At 34.7% G+C, this 14,972-nt stretch overlaps 1 protein-coding gene across 1 annotated transcript in view; it reads right to left on the bottom strand.

Annotated features, from left to right (window-relative positions):
* Positions 1-14,972, bottom strand: part of DNAH8 (dynein axonemal heavy chain 8) — a 126,370-nt gene that overhangs the window by 86,702 nt on the left and 24,696 nt on the right. Inside the window, exons 15-26 of the mRNA XM_066178428.1 lie at positions 14,034-14,153; positions 13,147-13,282; positions 12,251-12,438; positions 11,222-11,302; positions 10,319-10,435; positions 7,679-7,798; positions 6,802-6,934; positions 5,694-5,791; positions 4,691-4,797; positions 3,662-3,722; positions 1,974-2,169; positions 198-388 (exon numbers count right to left, since the gene is read on the bottom strand). Coding sequence (XP_066034525.1) covers positions 198-388; positions 1,974-2,169; positions 3,662-3,722; positions 4,691-4,797; positions 5,694-5,791; positions 6,802-6,934; positions 7,679-7,798; positions 10,319-10,435; positions 11,222-11,302; positions 12,251-12,438; positions 13,147-13,282; positions 14,034-14,153 — 1,548 coding nt within the window. The remainder of the gene's footprint in view (positions 1-197; positions 389-1,973; positions 2,170-3,661; positions 3,723-4,690; positions 4,798-5,693; positions 5,792-6,801; positions 6,935-7,678; positions 7,799-10,318; positions 10,436-11,221; positions 11,303-12,250; positions 12,439-13,146; positions 13,283-14,033; positions 14,154-14,972) is intronic.

Genomic DNA, 14,972 nt, shown 5'->3' with positions numbered 1-14,972 from the left:
AAATTTATTTACACAGAAATAAAATGGTATTACTTTCCCTTAGCAGATATAGTATCATTCCAACAGAAGGATAAAATAAGAATTTCAGCTGTAAATGTGTTTTCTACATATTTTTTCCTTGATTTTTCCAAGTGTTTTCTGATTTCAAAAGAGAATTAATGAAGAATAGTCCTGTAAGTCATCATTGTTATACAGACCTGAAATATGGTATCTTTATCTTCTGTCCACAGCACCTTATACTTATCAAATTCTTGCAGAACTTCACTAACTCCTTCTTTTAGAGAATTCCCAGCAGAAGAGAGAAGCACAATTATTTTAGCAATAGCTTCATTTTCTGCAACACCTGCATAAAAATTTTTCAGCTTTCTGATGACCTTATCATCAGCTCCTTCTGTAAAATAAAATTATGTATAAATCAACGAACTGTTGAAAGTCTGACAAGAATTCTCTTCTAAACCTATGCATACCAAATTGAGCAATGATGCTTCTTCAGTAAGGCTGAATATCCTAACCTAACTTCAGCTAAAGTACCAGCTGCTAGCTCATTCCAGGCACCGTACAGCTAGAGGAGATTCGGTCTAAAATGAAGGTTTTCAAATGGAAAGAAAATAGTCTTCTTCATTCACAATTTTCATTTTCTCAATTTTAATTTAATTGTAAGCAGGACATCAAAGGCCTCATAAACATTCCACATCATTTAATATTTTTTAAAACTTCTTATAATTGATTTTTTAAAATGGTATATACATTTAAAGCAGTGCAAGCTTCTTGAACACTTTGATTAATTGCTGAGGAAATCAAGGTCAATATAGAAACTGATATTCTTCAGATTTGATGAGCTACTTCTGTCATAACAATGCCTGAACATTCTGAAGCAGATTTCAGTGAATGAAAAAGAAAAATCAACCCATCCCACTGCATATATTGTTTAATAAGGGGAATTTAAGGCAGCTCCAAGTTCTCTTTTACTCCGAAGACCTCTTCTGGGGTGTGCTTACTGAGATGAGTCTCATACTCATCCATCCTTACCAGTGTACTCCATAACCTCATTGCCCAAACATTAACATATGCCCCCAGGTGCTGCTGGTATCTAGTTAAGGTGATGAAAACGGTCATCTGATAACGCTGCCTTTTGACACAGCACAGGAAAAGACTCTGAGTGCCTGATGAGGATTGACTCCTGCCACCGTGCTTGAACCCCACTAAAAGAGGTTAGAATCATACAAGACATGTCGGTAAAAGAATAAAATAACAGCTCTGGACTGTCAGAAAGAAAAACTTTCCAAGATGTTACAGACTTTTCAAAGGAGTGATAACAAAGATATTAACTGGATTGCATATCACTAGGTCAGTCAAACAGCTAAGAAAACCCAATGGTAAAAACATTTAGGCTTTTATGGTGGTTTGCAAAATGTATGGAGAGATGTTTTGGAATAACATTAAGAAATAAAGTATTTGACTAAAAAGGATGTAGGTCTGTCTCCAGTCAAATATTTTTCATACACATGAAAAAACATTTGAGGTGTTTTATAATCCAATCTAGGAATACATCCAATAATTAAAATCTTTCCTGAAATCTGGCTCCTTCTGTATCTCAACATTTCAATGAGATTTAGTATAAAATTACGGTTTATGGTTTCAGCTATATCATTATGACTACATTCCACAATGAATAGGTAAAAAGATTGATCAACAGCTTACTTTGCCTTAAATTAAGTACAGTATTCAGAACCCAGCAATTTTGTTTTTTGCTTATTGTTTTTCAGAGTTCCAACACTTACATAACTCTGAAAAGCTATTTCTGAAAAATACAGCTAATTAAATCAAAATAACCCCCCAAAATTAATGGAAAACAATCCATAGTAGGCTTCTCTGATGAAAAGTGAGGTCATTCACAAACATTTATATATGGCATAGTTATTAAAGCTAAAAGTAAAGTAAAAAGTACAACAAAACCTAAACAAACCACTTACTTTCCCCTTTTTTGCCTTTTTTTCCTTGTGATGCAAAGCCTGCAGAAGCTGCTTGCTGTGTGCCTGGTTCTGTTTTTAAAATAGATTTTTGCAAATGCCTCTGTCCCCACTGAGCAACTCCTCGACTTACTTCAAGTGTTAAATGAATCATGCGACTTATGGCTTGCTGTATATCATCTAAACTTGGAACAATTACCTATTTAAAACAGTTGAAAAATTGTTGAAATAAATGCAACTGATTGTCATTTTGGAGACCTCAGTTTTACTCCACTCACATTGAATTACAGAGTTTACCCCAGAAGAGAAGCTGGAAAATATAAATTTAGCAGGTTGTCTGGTTCAGAATTGCTCCTAAAAAGATGAAACACACTGTAGTGACCTACCATCTAATTATGCAGTCATACTGTGAGGGAAATGGCAATCAAGTATATAAGCAGGTAGATTTATTGGCTTTTTTTTACAGCTATTTTAAAAACTCCTACAACATTTTAAGCATCCTTTTTATAATGACTTTTTTATAATGTGTGGGAATACATTAAAAACCCTGTTCTTTACACTCTAGAACAACAAAGCATTAGAAATTGCATGCTGTGGTACAACCACCACTTCCCACCCCTCCCAGGCCTTATGTAGGAGCAGCAGAATAGATAAAACCAAGGCTCTTGCAAAATCTTGTTAGCATTACTAAAGTGGTATTTTATCCAGAATTACTTGATTACTGCCCTGGACCAGCCAAACATTTGAGGACTGGAGAGAGAGATGTATTACCTTTGCAGTGGGTACAGCTTGGTGCTTTACGCTTCTATAAATATCAACAAGGCAAACATTCTGCACTTTGAAAGAACTTACATATTGTGTGTACACACATACAGTGTGAATGTATAACAGGATGATGATATGAACACCAGTTCAATGTCAAAGGAATATCACCTTAGAGCAGAACCATTTTTTCATTATAATTTCTATATAAAACCATTAATCTTTATAAGACATTTGAAAGATTTCATTACCCTCTCTTGTAAAATAAAGAAATACATATTGCTGACACATAGTTATCTTATTCTACAAAAAGAAAACAAACTAATGTTTTAGTTCTTTGCAATTGAGTTGTCTTCTTTCCCTGTACAAAGAAATCCACAACTCCTTTTTCTGGTTTTGAATCCTCTATTTTTGTCCAGTGTTCCTCATTCTGGTCATCCAACTCCCCATTTGGGTGACTAAAGCCAAATTGAGCAAAGATAATGTTCATTATTGAAATTTAACATAAGGATTTAGATTAAACAAGTAAAAGTTTAAATAAATAAAATAAAATAAAATAAAATAATTATAACAATAATAATATTAATAATAATAATAAAGCAAGATGAAGAACTTATTCCAGTAAAGCAACTATTACATGTGAGGAGAACTGTAATCATTCTGCGAAGAACATGGACAGCAATGCAATTGCTAAACCACACAAGGTTAAAAAGCAAGATTCTGCAAGCACCACTGAGACAGAGACCAGAGCACTGGGACTGCGAGCACATTTCATCAGTGCTCTCAGTGCACTGAAAGATGCAAGCAACTGCTCCCCTTTGGAACAGATGCTGGTTCAATGGAAGCGTGCCCACACCCTGCAGTTGGGCAAAAGCAGAGATAGCTATAAAACAGTGTATCTCACATTACCTATATGACATAAAACTTACCAGATTGGGAATATCAAGGTGTATTTCTGCTTTTAAAAAAGGAGCGAGGTCTTTAGGTCGACTGTAAAATAATTTTGACATGTATCATAAACACTTTACCACAAAACCTCCTCAGTTTCTCTGGAGAAACATAATTTTGAGATAAATTCTCTGACCAAGCCCACATGGAAAATTTTCACATGAAATCATGTATTATTTCCAAAACTTACAGAAATGTCTTGTTTAAAGGATAAAGAAAATAGCTAGAGCTCCACTATTCTGACAAACGTTAGCTTGGATCCAGCCATTGCTTTCAGAATTTTTTATCCAGAGTATTTCCTGATTCCAGATTTTAATCTCTCAGATTCAGAATGATGGAACCCTGCCAGTGCTTTTAATAGAGCAAAAAAAGGACTCACTGATCATTACATGGTGACAACATTACCTGATGGCAACAGCCTATCAAGAGCAAAAGTTGCCCCATTACATTTTAGATAAGTATTCAACAGAATGGGAAAAAAGTTTCAAAGATGACAACCTAGTGCAAAATGACAAAAACATGATGTTGTCCTGCTCAAAACTAAAACTGAAACCTAAAAAAATGGAGCAAAGTAACATTTAAATGCTGTGGTATGATATAATTACCAAATAAGGGAGGATTCAACAATATGATACAGTAGACAAATATGAAGGAAACAACCAAAAAAATTCCTATTAACTTTGATAAGGATTTCAATACATTTTTTACGAAAAAATATACTTAGAAAAAGAAAAAAGTAATTCAGACTTTAACAAACATTAATGACAAAACAGCATAAACTTCACTTGCTTGAAATAAATTCTCCTAATAGAATTCCAAGTAGGCTTCTCAATATAAAACATACTATACTGAAACAATTCTGTCTCTGAAATGTATGCCTGTTCAAGCAGAGAAGAATCTGTAGAAATCATACTGAATATAGGAGACTGATTTTGTATGGCTCTTGCCATTATCATGAAGAATTTATAAAGAGTGCACACGATTGAAGCAATCTTTCATTTGCAACTTACTTTGGAAGACCCATTCTTCTTTTAATACTATCCAAAGACAGTCGGGTTGCTTTCTGGAGACTGACTAGCAGCCGGCGACTGAAATAGGCAAGTAAATCTTTACAGTTCTGTAATAAATAAACCATACATTATTTAGCATCCTATTCACATAGGAACCTGAAAATTATTGCAAAAAGGTTTGAAGTCAAATCAAATTGATTTTGTCAGAAGGAATTCATGCTGTAAGCTACATGAAAAACACAAAGACGAAGTTAGGGGGTTGTAAGTAAGCAAATAAGTAAAAGCTGCACGGAAAAGAGAATACAGAATGTGAGGAAAGAACTTGTCTTATTCAGATACAGAATCTGAAATCTGTTTGAATTACGCTCCTTCAGAAAAGCTGTCCATATTTAAAAAAGAACAAACTAAACCAAGCCACAAAACCAAACCATGAACTATTAAAGACAATTGGTGCACATGTACACATTTTAAATAAAAGCCTAATGTAGTAAAATCCAATTGGATTAAGAATATGAAATTATGGCAACATGACGTGATCACTATTTTAAAAAAATGCAACATTGTAGCATTATGGCATTTGTGCTTACAAGTTTGAGAGTCTTTGCTCTGTACTTCTACTTTCCTTCTCTGTTGAACATGAAGAGATTGCATTCTTCATGGAAAAAGTACAAAGATAATCTTTATTAATGAAGTTGGAAAAGAAGGACAAAAAGGATGAAAGATCCTGTCTACCCAAGAAGGAAAGCCTGTGTTATGGCTTAGACACATTATTGTCTCCAATCTTTACACCTACCACACATGTCAAGAATTTGTTTAATAAAGGTGAAAATTGGAATCCGTCTTAAATGCACTTTTTAGGTAAGCTATTTCATCATTTGGACATTACATTTGATAATGTCCATATGATGTCTTTCTGTAATACAGGTATGCAGTTACCAAAACTCAAGATCCTGTTTACTAATTGAATTGGTCTAAAAATAATTTCCTTATTTTCACAAAATACCTTTTTAAACTCTTCTTCTTTATTACTGCCCTTGCTATCATCACTTTGAGATCCTTCAGTAGGAGTTTTTTCTTTACTTCCAAATGCTATACGTTTTCCTGTAAATTAAAAAAAAAATGTAATTGCATATGTATTCTTCTATAAAGCACGCTGTCCCCTCATTAGAGGCAAAACAGTACTGACTTTTATTTTAGTAATACCTGATCACCAAAAATTGTTTTTATTTTGTGACACTTTTTCCCACCAGGAATTCAGTTAAGGTCCAGCCTTAGCCAAACACCGTGCACTATCAATCTATTACTAAAGACTGATAGGTAGATATGAATATATCAGTAAAAATGGCCAAAAAATCAGAATCAGTATAAACAATTTAACAAAAGACAGAGAACTCTTTCTGTCATCTTTTTTCTGTTTGCATCCCATTGAACCACCTGGAGTATTGACCCTCCCTTCTCTATAGCTGGAGAAGCCTAAACTGAGAGGGAAAAAATCCCATGAAACAAAAGATCTCCATTACTGATTAAAACTTAAAATATTTTTTCCCTAAAACATTATTTTTTCCCTCCAAATAGAAACTATTTCTCTTGTAACAGTACAGAATCTTCTAAAATCCTTGTAAGACACCCCAAAGAAGTGGGAACCAGCCAGACCAGTGCCAGCAGTTGACTATACTAATTTAAACTGAGCAGTCAGAAAAGCACATAATTCTACTGTGGGGAAAAAGTTAAAAACAGAGGGAGAGTACCAAATAGCTGACAGAGTTGAGAAGAACACTGGATTTCACTTACAGATGGGGGGATGTGAAATGGGGGAGTTATTACGAGTGACTGAGAGAAATGTAACTTTAATGTTCTTCCTCTAGAGCAAATGCTTTGCTAATCTAAACAGAAAGACAGCTTGTAACTCCAGAAACCCCACCAAAACTGAACCACCTCCATATTTCATGAAGTAGTGGTTTAGTTTAACAGTGGTTAAAGAAGGCAGAACTGTGACACAGATGAAATTGCAGTGGGAGGAAGAAGTCAGAAGAAAATTAAAGAAAATAGATCAGATTTGATAACAACTAGCTAAATCTACAGAACTTTTAATTTAAATAAGCAAGATTAACTACCTTGTGTTTCTGAGGGCTTAGGAGATGCAAATCCACAATGTCTTTCAAATATATCTATTAGATCTTCAACAGCATCTTCAATGTGCCTGCTTTTGATATTCAATACCTCAGAACATTTTTTAGTATAATCCTGTTAAATAAAAATATCAATGCATTGTCTTAGTACTACTGATTATCTTATTACTCTTTTTCTTTATGGAGATTAAAAGCATTTCCCTAAATATTGCATTAATCAGACAAGAACTATTCCAGTGAAATGTATATATTTATTAAAATATACTTGTATATTTGTAAAAACTTGCTATATTATCACTCTGTTTTTCATGCCTAAAAAAACCTCCATTTTTTGAATTTTAATGGTACTTTTAAATGCTCAAAAAAAATCCTTAATATTGAAGGGAGGTCGTAGTCTGAATCTGAAATTACTCAAACACTGTTTCAACTGTCCTTAATGGTTTTATTTACTTGCACTGATTTGATAATTAATACATTTTTAGCCTATTTCAGAATAAGAAAACTTTCAGATTTTCAAATATACTAGTTGGAAAGTATTTTTTGCCTCCACCTTTAAAAAAACAATTTGAGAAAAATAGGGGGAAGAAAGGGGATATCTGTCTGAGGACCTTCATACACAAAAACTCATACTCATCAAAGTACAAGCACTTAAGATTATTTATGAAATTCTACAGCTTAAGTGCCTAAAATACCAAAGACCCAACGTATTTTCATATAAAATGTTTCAACCAAAATAATTTAATTACAAATAAAGCTCTGTATTTCCACATAGAGAATTTTTTAGTTTTATTTTAATTTACTAAGGCATTTTTTTAACATGCCCTAGAATTCAAGTTGAAAGATGTAAAGTGGCACACACCTCATTGTCAGTCAACAGATCCTCTATTTTGATAGAACCATCTACTGGTAAGCTAACTAAAGAAGTATGTGATATTTCTTTTAATAGTAAATCAATCCGCACATCACTTATAACGGTAACCTGAAAAGAGAAAATCACATTAATACCACACACTTATCTTTAAAGCATAATGTATTCTATTTTAGAGAACTCTAACAAGTAAGAAATATTTTGCAGATAAATAAATGCAAGAATGTTGTAGAGCAGAAAAGCCTCTAAGAAAGTGAATAGTAACTAGAGTAACAGTAACTTAAGGGTTATTTACAATGACTAGACTCAAAGAATCCTGGCTGGTTTAACTGCAGTTTTAGGCAGACAGGCAGTAAGAAAAATTCAGACCCTAGACCACTTCTGTCACACAAGATACACTGCTTCTAGATTAAAGAAAACAGAGTAATAGAACAACTACATCAATAAAATTGGATTCTTGTTACGTGATCTTACTGACCACAAATCTAGCAGCAAGGCAAGGGGTGGGTCTACTGTAAATTGCTTGATGGGTTAATCTTCAGTCCTTCTCCTTCTTTTAGTCAACAGAGATTTTTGCTGGATTTTTGATTCTAAATTGCAGCATTATTAGTATGCAGTCAACTACACTGAATTGGTTTTGCCATGGCAAAATCCACAGAAAACTGACTTCTGTCCATCTTTTAATCTTTTATCTGAAGTAGCCTGCATCTGTGATATTCTTGTTTTTTCATAATATACCTCATGATTCCATTTCACATCACTTTTTTCCTATTTGACAATAATAGCCCATTCACAGCGATCAAGAGTCTAACCAAGGTTAGCTTTTTTAAATTGATAAGGGAAGGGGAAGTAAAAAAAATGCATACAATCTAAATATTTAAGGAAAATAGTGTTTTTACATGAAAACATGGTTATTTTAGTTACACCAAGGCTTACAAAGCCGTTCATTTCTGACACAGACAACCTTTTTCCAGCTCTGGGTTTCAGTGGCAAACAGAGCATTGACCAAAATTATGATTTTCTGCCATACATAAAAAGAACTAGATATGCTGACCAGTGACTAAAAATCTCCTACCACAGTAGACACAATTTACAATATTCATAGAAGACACAATAGCCACACAGTTTAACCATCAAGCCAGAAGGGCAACCTGACTGTAAAGGTGAATTCTTGCAAAAAAGCCAAGCCAATAATGGTCATCAAGCATGTTAAATCATAGGATACCAAGTTGAAAGAGGACTTCAAGGATCATCTGGTCCAACCTCTCTTGGCAAAAGCACAGCCTAGACAAGATGGCCCAGCATTCTGTCCAGCTGAATCTCAAAATTGTCCAACACTGGGGAATCCACCACTTCCAACGAGAGATTTCTGTGACTGACTGTTCTCACTGCAAAAATTTTTCCACTTGGGTTAAACTGGAATCTCTCTATGAGTGACTTATACCCATTACCACCCATCTTTTCCACGTAATCATTGTAAAAGGGGGGTCTCCATCCTCTTTGCAGCTAATCTTCAAATATTACACCATGATGGTAAGGTCTCCCCTAAGCCTTCTTTACTCAAGGCTGAACAAAACAATTTCTCTCAACCTTTCCTCATTTGTCAGACTTCCCAGTCCTATGATCATCATTTTGGCCCTTTCCTGAAACCTCTCCAAATCTCTTCTGTATAGCAAAACTGAATACAGTCCCAGGTTTGGCCTCGCCAGCACCAAGTAGAAGAGGATGGTGATTTGTTTTCTCTGCTGGTAAATGCAACCCAGCATCCTACTGACTTTCTTTGCTGGAGGAGCACACTGTTCACTCAGACTGAACTTGATATCCACAAGGATACCCAGGTCCTTTTTCACAGAGCTGTTCCCTGGTCAGGTAGATCTCAGCCTATGTTGCACTCCTGGATTATGTTTGCCCAGGTGCAAGACCTTATATTTGTCCATGTTGAACTTTGCATGGTTCTTGTTAGTCCACTCTTCATGCCTGTTCAGGTCTTCCTGTAGGTTGGCTCTCCACTTTCCCATTTAGCTTGGTGCCATTGGTAAACTTTTTCAGGGTATACTTGATCCCATCATCCAGATTACTTACACAGATATTGAATATGGAATCAAATGAATTTAGAAATTATGTGACAAATACCAAGAGAGTAAAAGAGCACAGAGCAGCACGCAGAGAACTGTGAGGAAAAAGCATGTTCTCCTTCATTATTTTATGGGCTGCACAAAGAGGACAGAGTTTCACAACATGCCTGCTATGAATAGAGTTAATGTTTTGAAGTTCTCCACTCAACAGTTTTTACGTGGAAGAATCTTTTATGCAGGTGCACTCATGGACAAGCACTCAAAGACAGGCACTGACTCCAAAAATCAGACTGAAAGCCCCAGGATCTGAAGACAAGGAGAGAAAATTGGTTCTATTTTAAGGGCAGAAGCAAAAATCAAATGTATGATGGCAACAACAGGAGAGAATCATTGAGTATATCCCTACTCCAAAAAAAGGAACCTATTTTTAAAAGCAACAAAATTTCTATGTATGGTAGAAAACTAAGTACCAATTATGTTCAAATATGAAAAAGTGTGTCCTAGAAATAGTTTCTGTAAGCTTTTAGTTTTATTTATGTAGTGAGAAAATGCTTACCCTTCTCAAAAGCTGTCTAAATACATGCAGAACTTGCTCAGCTTCTTGAAAGAAAGGTTCCAGAGTGACAGACGCCCAAGTCAACATGGTAAGTCCTTGTCTCAACACACCTTCCATCTAAGCATAAAGATATAATTTAATAGATTTTTTAAAAAAATCACAACAGAAAACGATTAAAACAAGTGCTATTATTATTAGAATCACTAACATAGTTTATCAAATAGTGGTGTGCAACGGAGGTTACAAGTTTCCAACAAAAATGTCAATGAAATGTATGCAATAGAAAGGAAGGGGAGGATAGTGCATACTACAGCCTCAGGTTTTTTGTTTCTCACACTTCTGTTCAACTTTGTAGTTATACAAACTTACACAAACTCTCCAACCTTTTGGTGTAGCAACTTACAACCAAAACAGGGAGAGTTACTTAGAACAGTCACATACATACACTTGTAAATGTCTGGCAAAACAAAATGACTTGCGGGATAGACATACTGCATCTGCAATAAAACTGTACTTTTAGTGTAGCATAAAACATCATAGTGCAGCATTCTACACAGCTGAAGAGATTTCAAGATTTCACTCAATTTACAAGGTTATTAATTCTTTCAGGGCATACTTCCAGGTTAAAGCCAGGGATTTGTGGAGATAAATAGACCTCAAAGACCATATTTTTTGTTCTACTGCTCTTCTATCTCATAGGCACTATGATTATTTGATTGTAAAACACATTATTTGAGAACTGTATGAAGGATGCAAAGAACACATTTTTAGTCCTAAAGGTCTCAGTAAAATCCATTAAGCTCACAACATGCAGATCCATCTAAATATTTCAGAATTATAAATTATTATTAAGTTATTTTAACTTCTTATAAGGTATGCTGAAGTGCATGCAGCAATACCAACCTTTTCTGCTTTTGGTGCCAGCAGATTTACAAATATGTCTGGTGTTCTTTTACACAAATCTTCGTAAGCCTGGACAACACCCTGTTGATTATTAGAAAGGGTAGTATCAAGCAGAATATTTCAAGCATTTCTTTACTCAAGAAAACAATTTGTCATACAATCAAAACATCGGAAAAAGATATTGAAAGCAGCACACTGCTATATTTGAAAACAATTGTAGAATTTTACACAGACATTACATACCTATGAACATAATTTCTGGGATGTAATGAATTTGTATTGTGCTATAGAAGGAGGAATGAAAGCCAGCTTTGTGCCGTACTTTCTTAAAGCACAAAGCTAGAAGAAGAATGACCTTTCTCCAGAACTAAAAACAGCTTGAACTTTAGTGACCGTAACTTGCAATGCCTTCCTAAAATTGGGTATCATATGCTTTAGATGCTTAAATCAGGTGTGAACTCATTTATAAAACATCCTCTTGTCTTATGCTGTACGCACACACACACACACACACACACACACAAAAGTCTTTTATGATGCACGTCATCCCCAAGTTACAGGCTCCTTGAAATAACACCATAGCAAAGACTACAGTAGGTATAACAAATGCAACCTCTCTTTCAGGTAACCTACAAAATTCTTCACATTTCTGTGGCTCACCATACATTCCAAACCAGATTAACTCCAATATCTCTTCTCAAGAACTCTAAAAAACTGCCTTTTACTGATTTTCAGACTGTGAAAACTTTTTTGTATAGCTTAAATTATTTTATGACCAACGTATACTTAGTGTGCCATTTGGTATATGAAGTATATATTCTTATATTTATTTACTTAAGTATCTACCAGCCCACACAGGACTTAGCAGGAGACTTTCAAATGAGATTGTCTATGTCCACCTCTACATTTTGCAAATTTACCTTAAACTACCGCTTACCCAGCTTTAATCTTTAGCAATAGAAAAAAAAAATCTATGTTTAAACACATTTCCTTTTTAATTTTTTCAACAGCAATAATTTTCAAGTTTACCTCTAACTGCAACTTGTTTGACTTCAATTTATTTTCTATTATTGCTATCTTTACTGCTTGCTCTGGTACTTCCAGACCCAGCTTCAGCATACATTTTGTCTCTCGCACAATCTCTAGAATTTGGGGATCAAAATTAACCAGGAACTTCTCAGTTGTAGGATGACGCACAAGTATTGTGGACTGTAAGGCTGTTAAGACATTGTAGTATCAGTTTCTAAAACAAACAATTGGTTAAATTCTATAAATTATTATGAAATCCAGATTTCTAATATTAAAATACAGTGATTAATTATGTAGGGTTACTTGTGAAACAGCTTCATGTTGTTTTCAGTTAAATAAAATACGTGACCAACTTCCATCATAATAACTTTCTGCCTTTCTCTTCATAAACTAAACAAGTCTCAGATCCGGTCTTATTTGTATTGTAATTTTTCTCAGCCCAAGATAAAAAATAATGAAATTAATTCTCTGAGGACCAGGAAACACAACACTTGAATATCAAACATTTCTAGACATTAAGTAATACTCATCCTTAGAGGGGCAATACAAGCTTATGAATTATTATACCGGAAAAAAAAACAAAACAAAACAGAAAGAAGTATTAAATAGCACATGTAGAGAATTTAAATACAAATGTTATCTGTGTCTTAAATTTATGTCATTAATGTTTGCAGTCATCTGTTGAACAGTGCCCCAAATCTGCAACGCTCTGCATCAAAACCAAGTATCAAGGTCAGTAAGGCACTGAGATTGCATTACTGAGCCTGCTAATTGGATCACGGCTAACTTGCACATTTTAAGGGTAACTGAGGCTTAAGACACCTATCTGACTTGATTTATGTTCATTTAGTATTCAACAACAATTTAAAGAAGCAAATACATATTTAATTACTTACGATACTGTAACAGTGAAATTTCCTTCATCCATGCATCGTGATAGACTACCTCGAACTCCACCAATACATATGCAAGTTTGTTGTATGATTGAACAACTGCTTTACCTTCTGGACTTGCCAAGATATCTGAATGTTTCTATTAAAACACAGTACATTCTGAATAAAACTATATCCAAAACTGCCCATACCACTTGGGTTTTTCAATTTAACTTTTGTCTATACATAGTGTAGGTTAATACTATGAATAATACTGACAGAGTTCTTAAAAATTGTATCAAATATTTATGTTTCAAATTTACAGAGCAATAAAGTCAGTAAGAGCTCGTAAGGAATAAATACTAAATATTTAACATCAGTAAGAGCAATTACTTCAAATATACTGTCATAAATACCTGCAATTCACAGTGAAATGGATACTCAGTTCTACTTAAAATTGAGTAACTGAAAATTTATCGTAAAAGTTTCCTTTTTAAATCAGTAATGATATTTATGTCTGTTTTCCTTGGAACAGATTTAGATGGTCATTATTCACATCTGAGGGAAACAGGAGAGTGAAAACCTCTCTCAAATAGAAGTTAACTTGGCATGAGACCCTAGAAGCTTTGTAGGAGAATCACTCAAACATTTCAAGAATTCTTCAAGGTTATTTTCAACTGAAATTGTTTATTCTGTTCTATTCCAACACTACATCTTGAGTCTACAACAAGGGTTACTGCAGAGCAGTATAAAATACCAAAAAAAAAAAAAAAAAAAGAAAGGAAAAAAAAAAAAAAAGAAAAAAAAAGTTGCTTAGCATATAACAAGTGACATAACCAGAAATTTATGATCACTCTACTGAAGTAAGACAGTTCACAAAAAACACCTAATTTTTTGGCACATCAACTTACATGGAAATACGTGATTGGTTCATTTATCCTTCTGAAGAGCTGTCTCACCCACAATATCTTTCCTGCAATAGGTGGCATGTTTCGAGCAAGAGGAGGGTCATCTTTCTGAGTTTGGTAAAGCTACAATACGTAAGAATATCATTTAACACATGTATTAAAAAATCTATTGAAACGCTAAACTGCTGCCTCTGGTATCACAATTGCTTCCTGCTGCCAAACAGACTAAGTTCACGTGGAGTCACACAACAGTTCATGGAGAGAAAATGTATTTCTTCCCTTGGTACACTTCAAAGATGCGCACATGTCAATGCTGGTACGTCTCCTGTCTCCATTATCTCAGGCTGTTTCTCAGCTGTGCTTACTTATGTCAGAGTCCTGAGTACACCAAAAGACATTGTGAACCCTGGGGCTGCGCCGCCAGTATTCAGGATCATTTCTAACACCTGACTTTGAAGCCATTTGCTGTGAAAGCAAGCTGCTTAAGGAAGTGGTGTCAGGAGAATCCTTGTGGGGCTTTTCCTCCTTTGCTTGGGAACTGGCCTCAGGAAAGGCCCAAGCTAGATTGTTAACAGAGAGCTGTTTCCTGAATAGAAAATTCAATACTGTTCTTCAGACACACATATCTGACTATTAGATAACATTTCAGGATTTGGACTAAATTGTTCTTGTGGTTTCCTTCCAAATCAGGATAATTTAGTGCTATGACAGGCACTTTTCTACTCGCTTCTAATCAAAACGCATGTAGATACTCCTGGATACACAGCCCATGCTTTTATCTGTGCCCAAGATGAGAAAAATGTCCCCTGCTCAGTGAATGGCTACATTACAGTGAAAAGAAAAGGCCTAATACTATACTGTACAAAATTTGCATTGACAAAGTATTCAATCACTTTAGAACCAGTGCTGCAGTAGGAGCAACTTTTTATTAGAAATTACTTG

Source organism: Chamaea fasciata, unplaced genomic scaffold (assembly GCF_029207755.1).
Source record: "Chamaea fasciata isolate MVZ Bird 193981 ecotype frontalis unplaced genomic scaffold, bChaFas1.0.hap1 SCAF_3, whole genome shotgun sequence".
Classification (NCBI taxonomy): Eukaryota; Metazoa; Chordata; class Aves; order Passeriformes; family Sylviidae; genus Chamaea; species Chamaea fasciata.
Note: the sequence above shows the minus strand (reverse complement) of the source record. Positions and strands in the feature narration are given on the sequence as shown.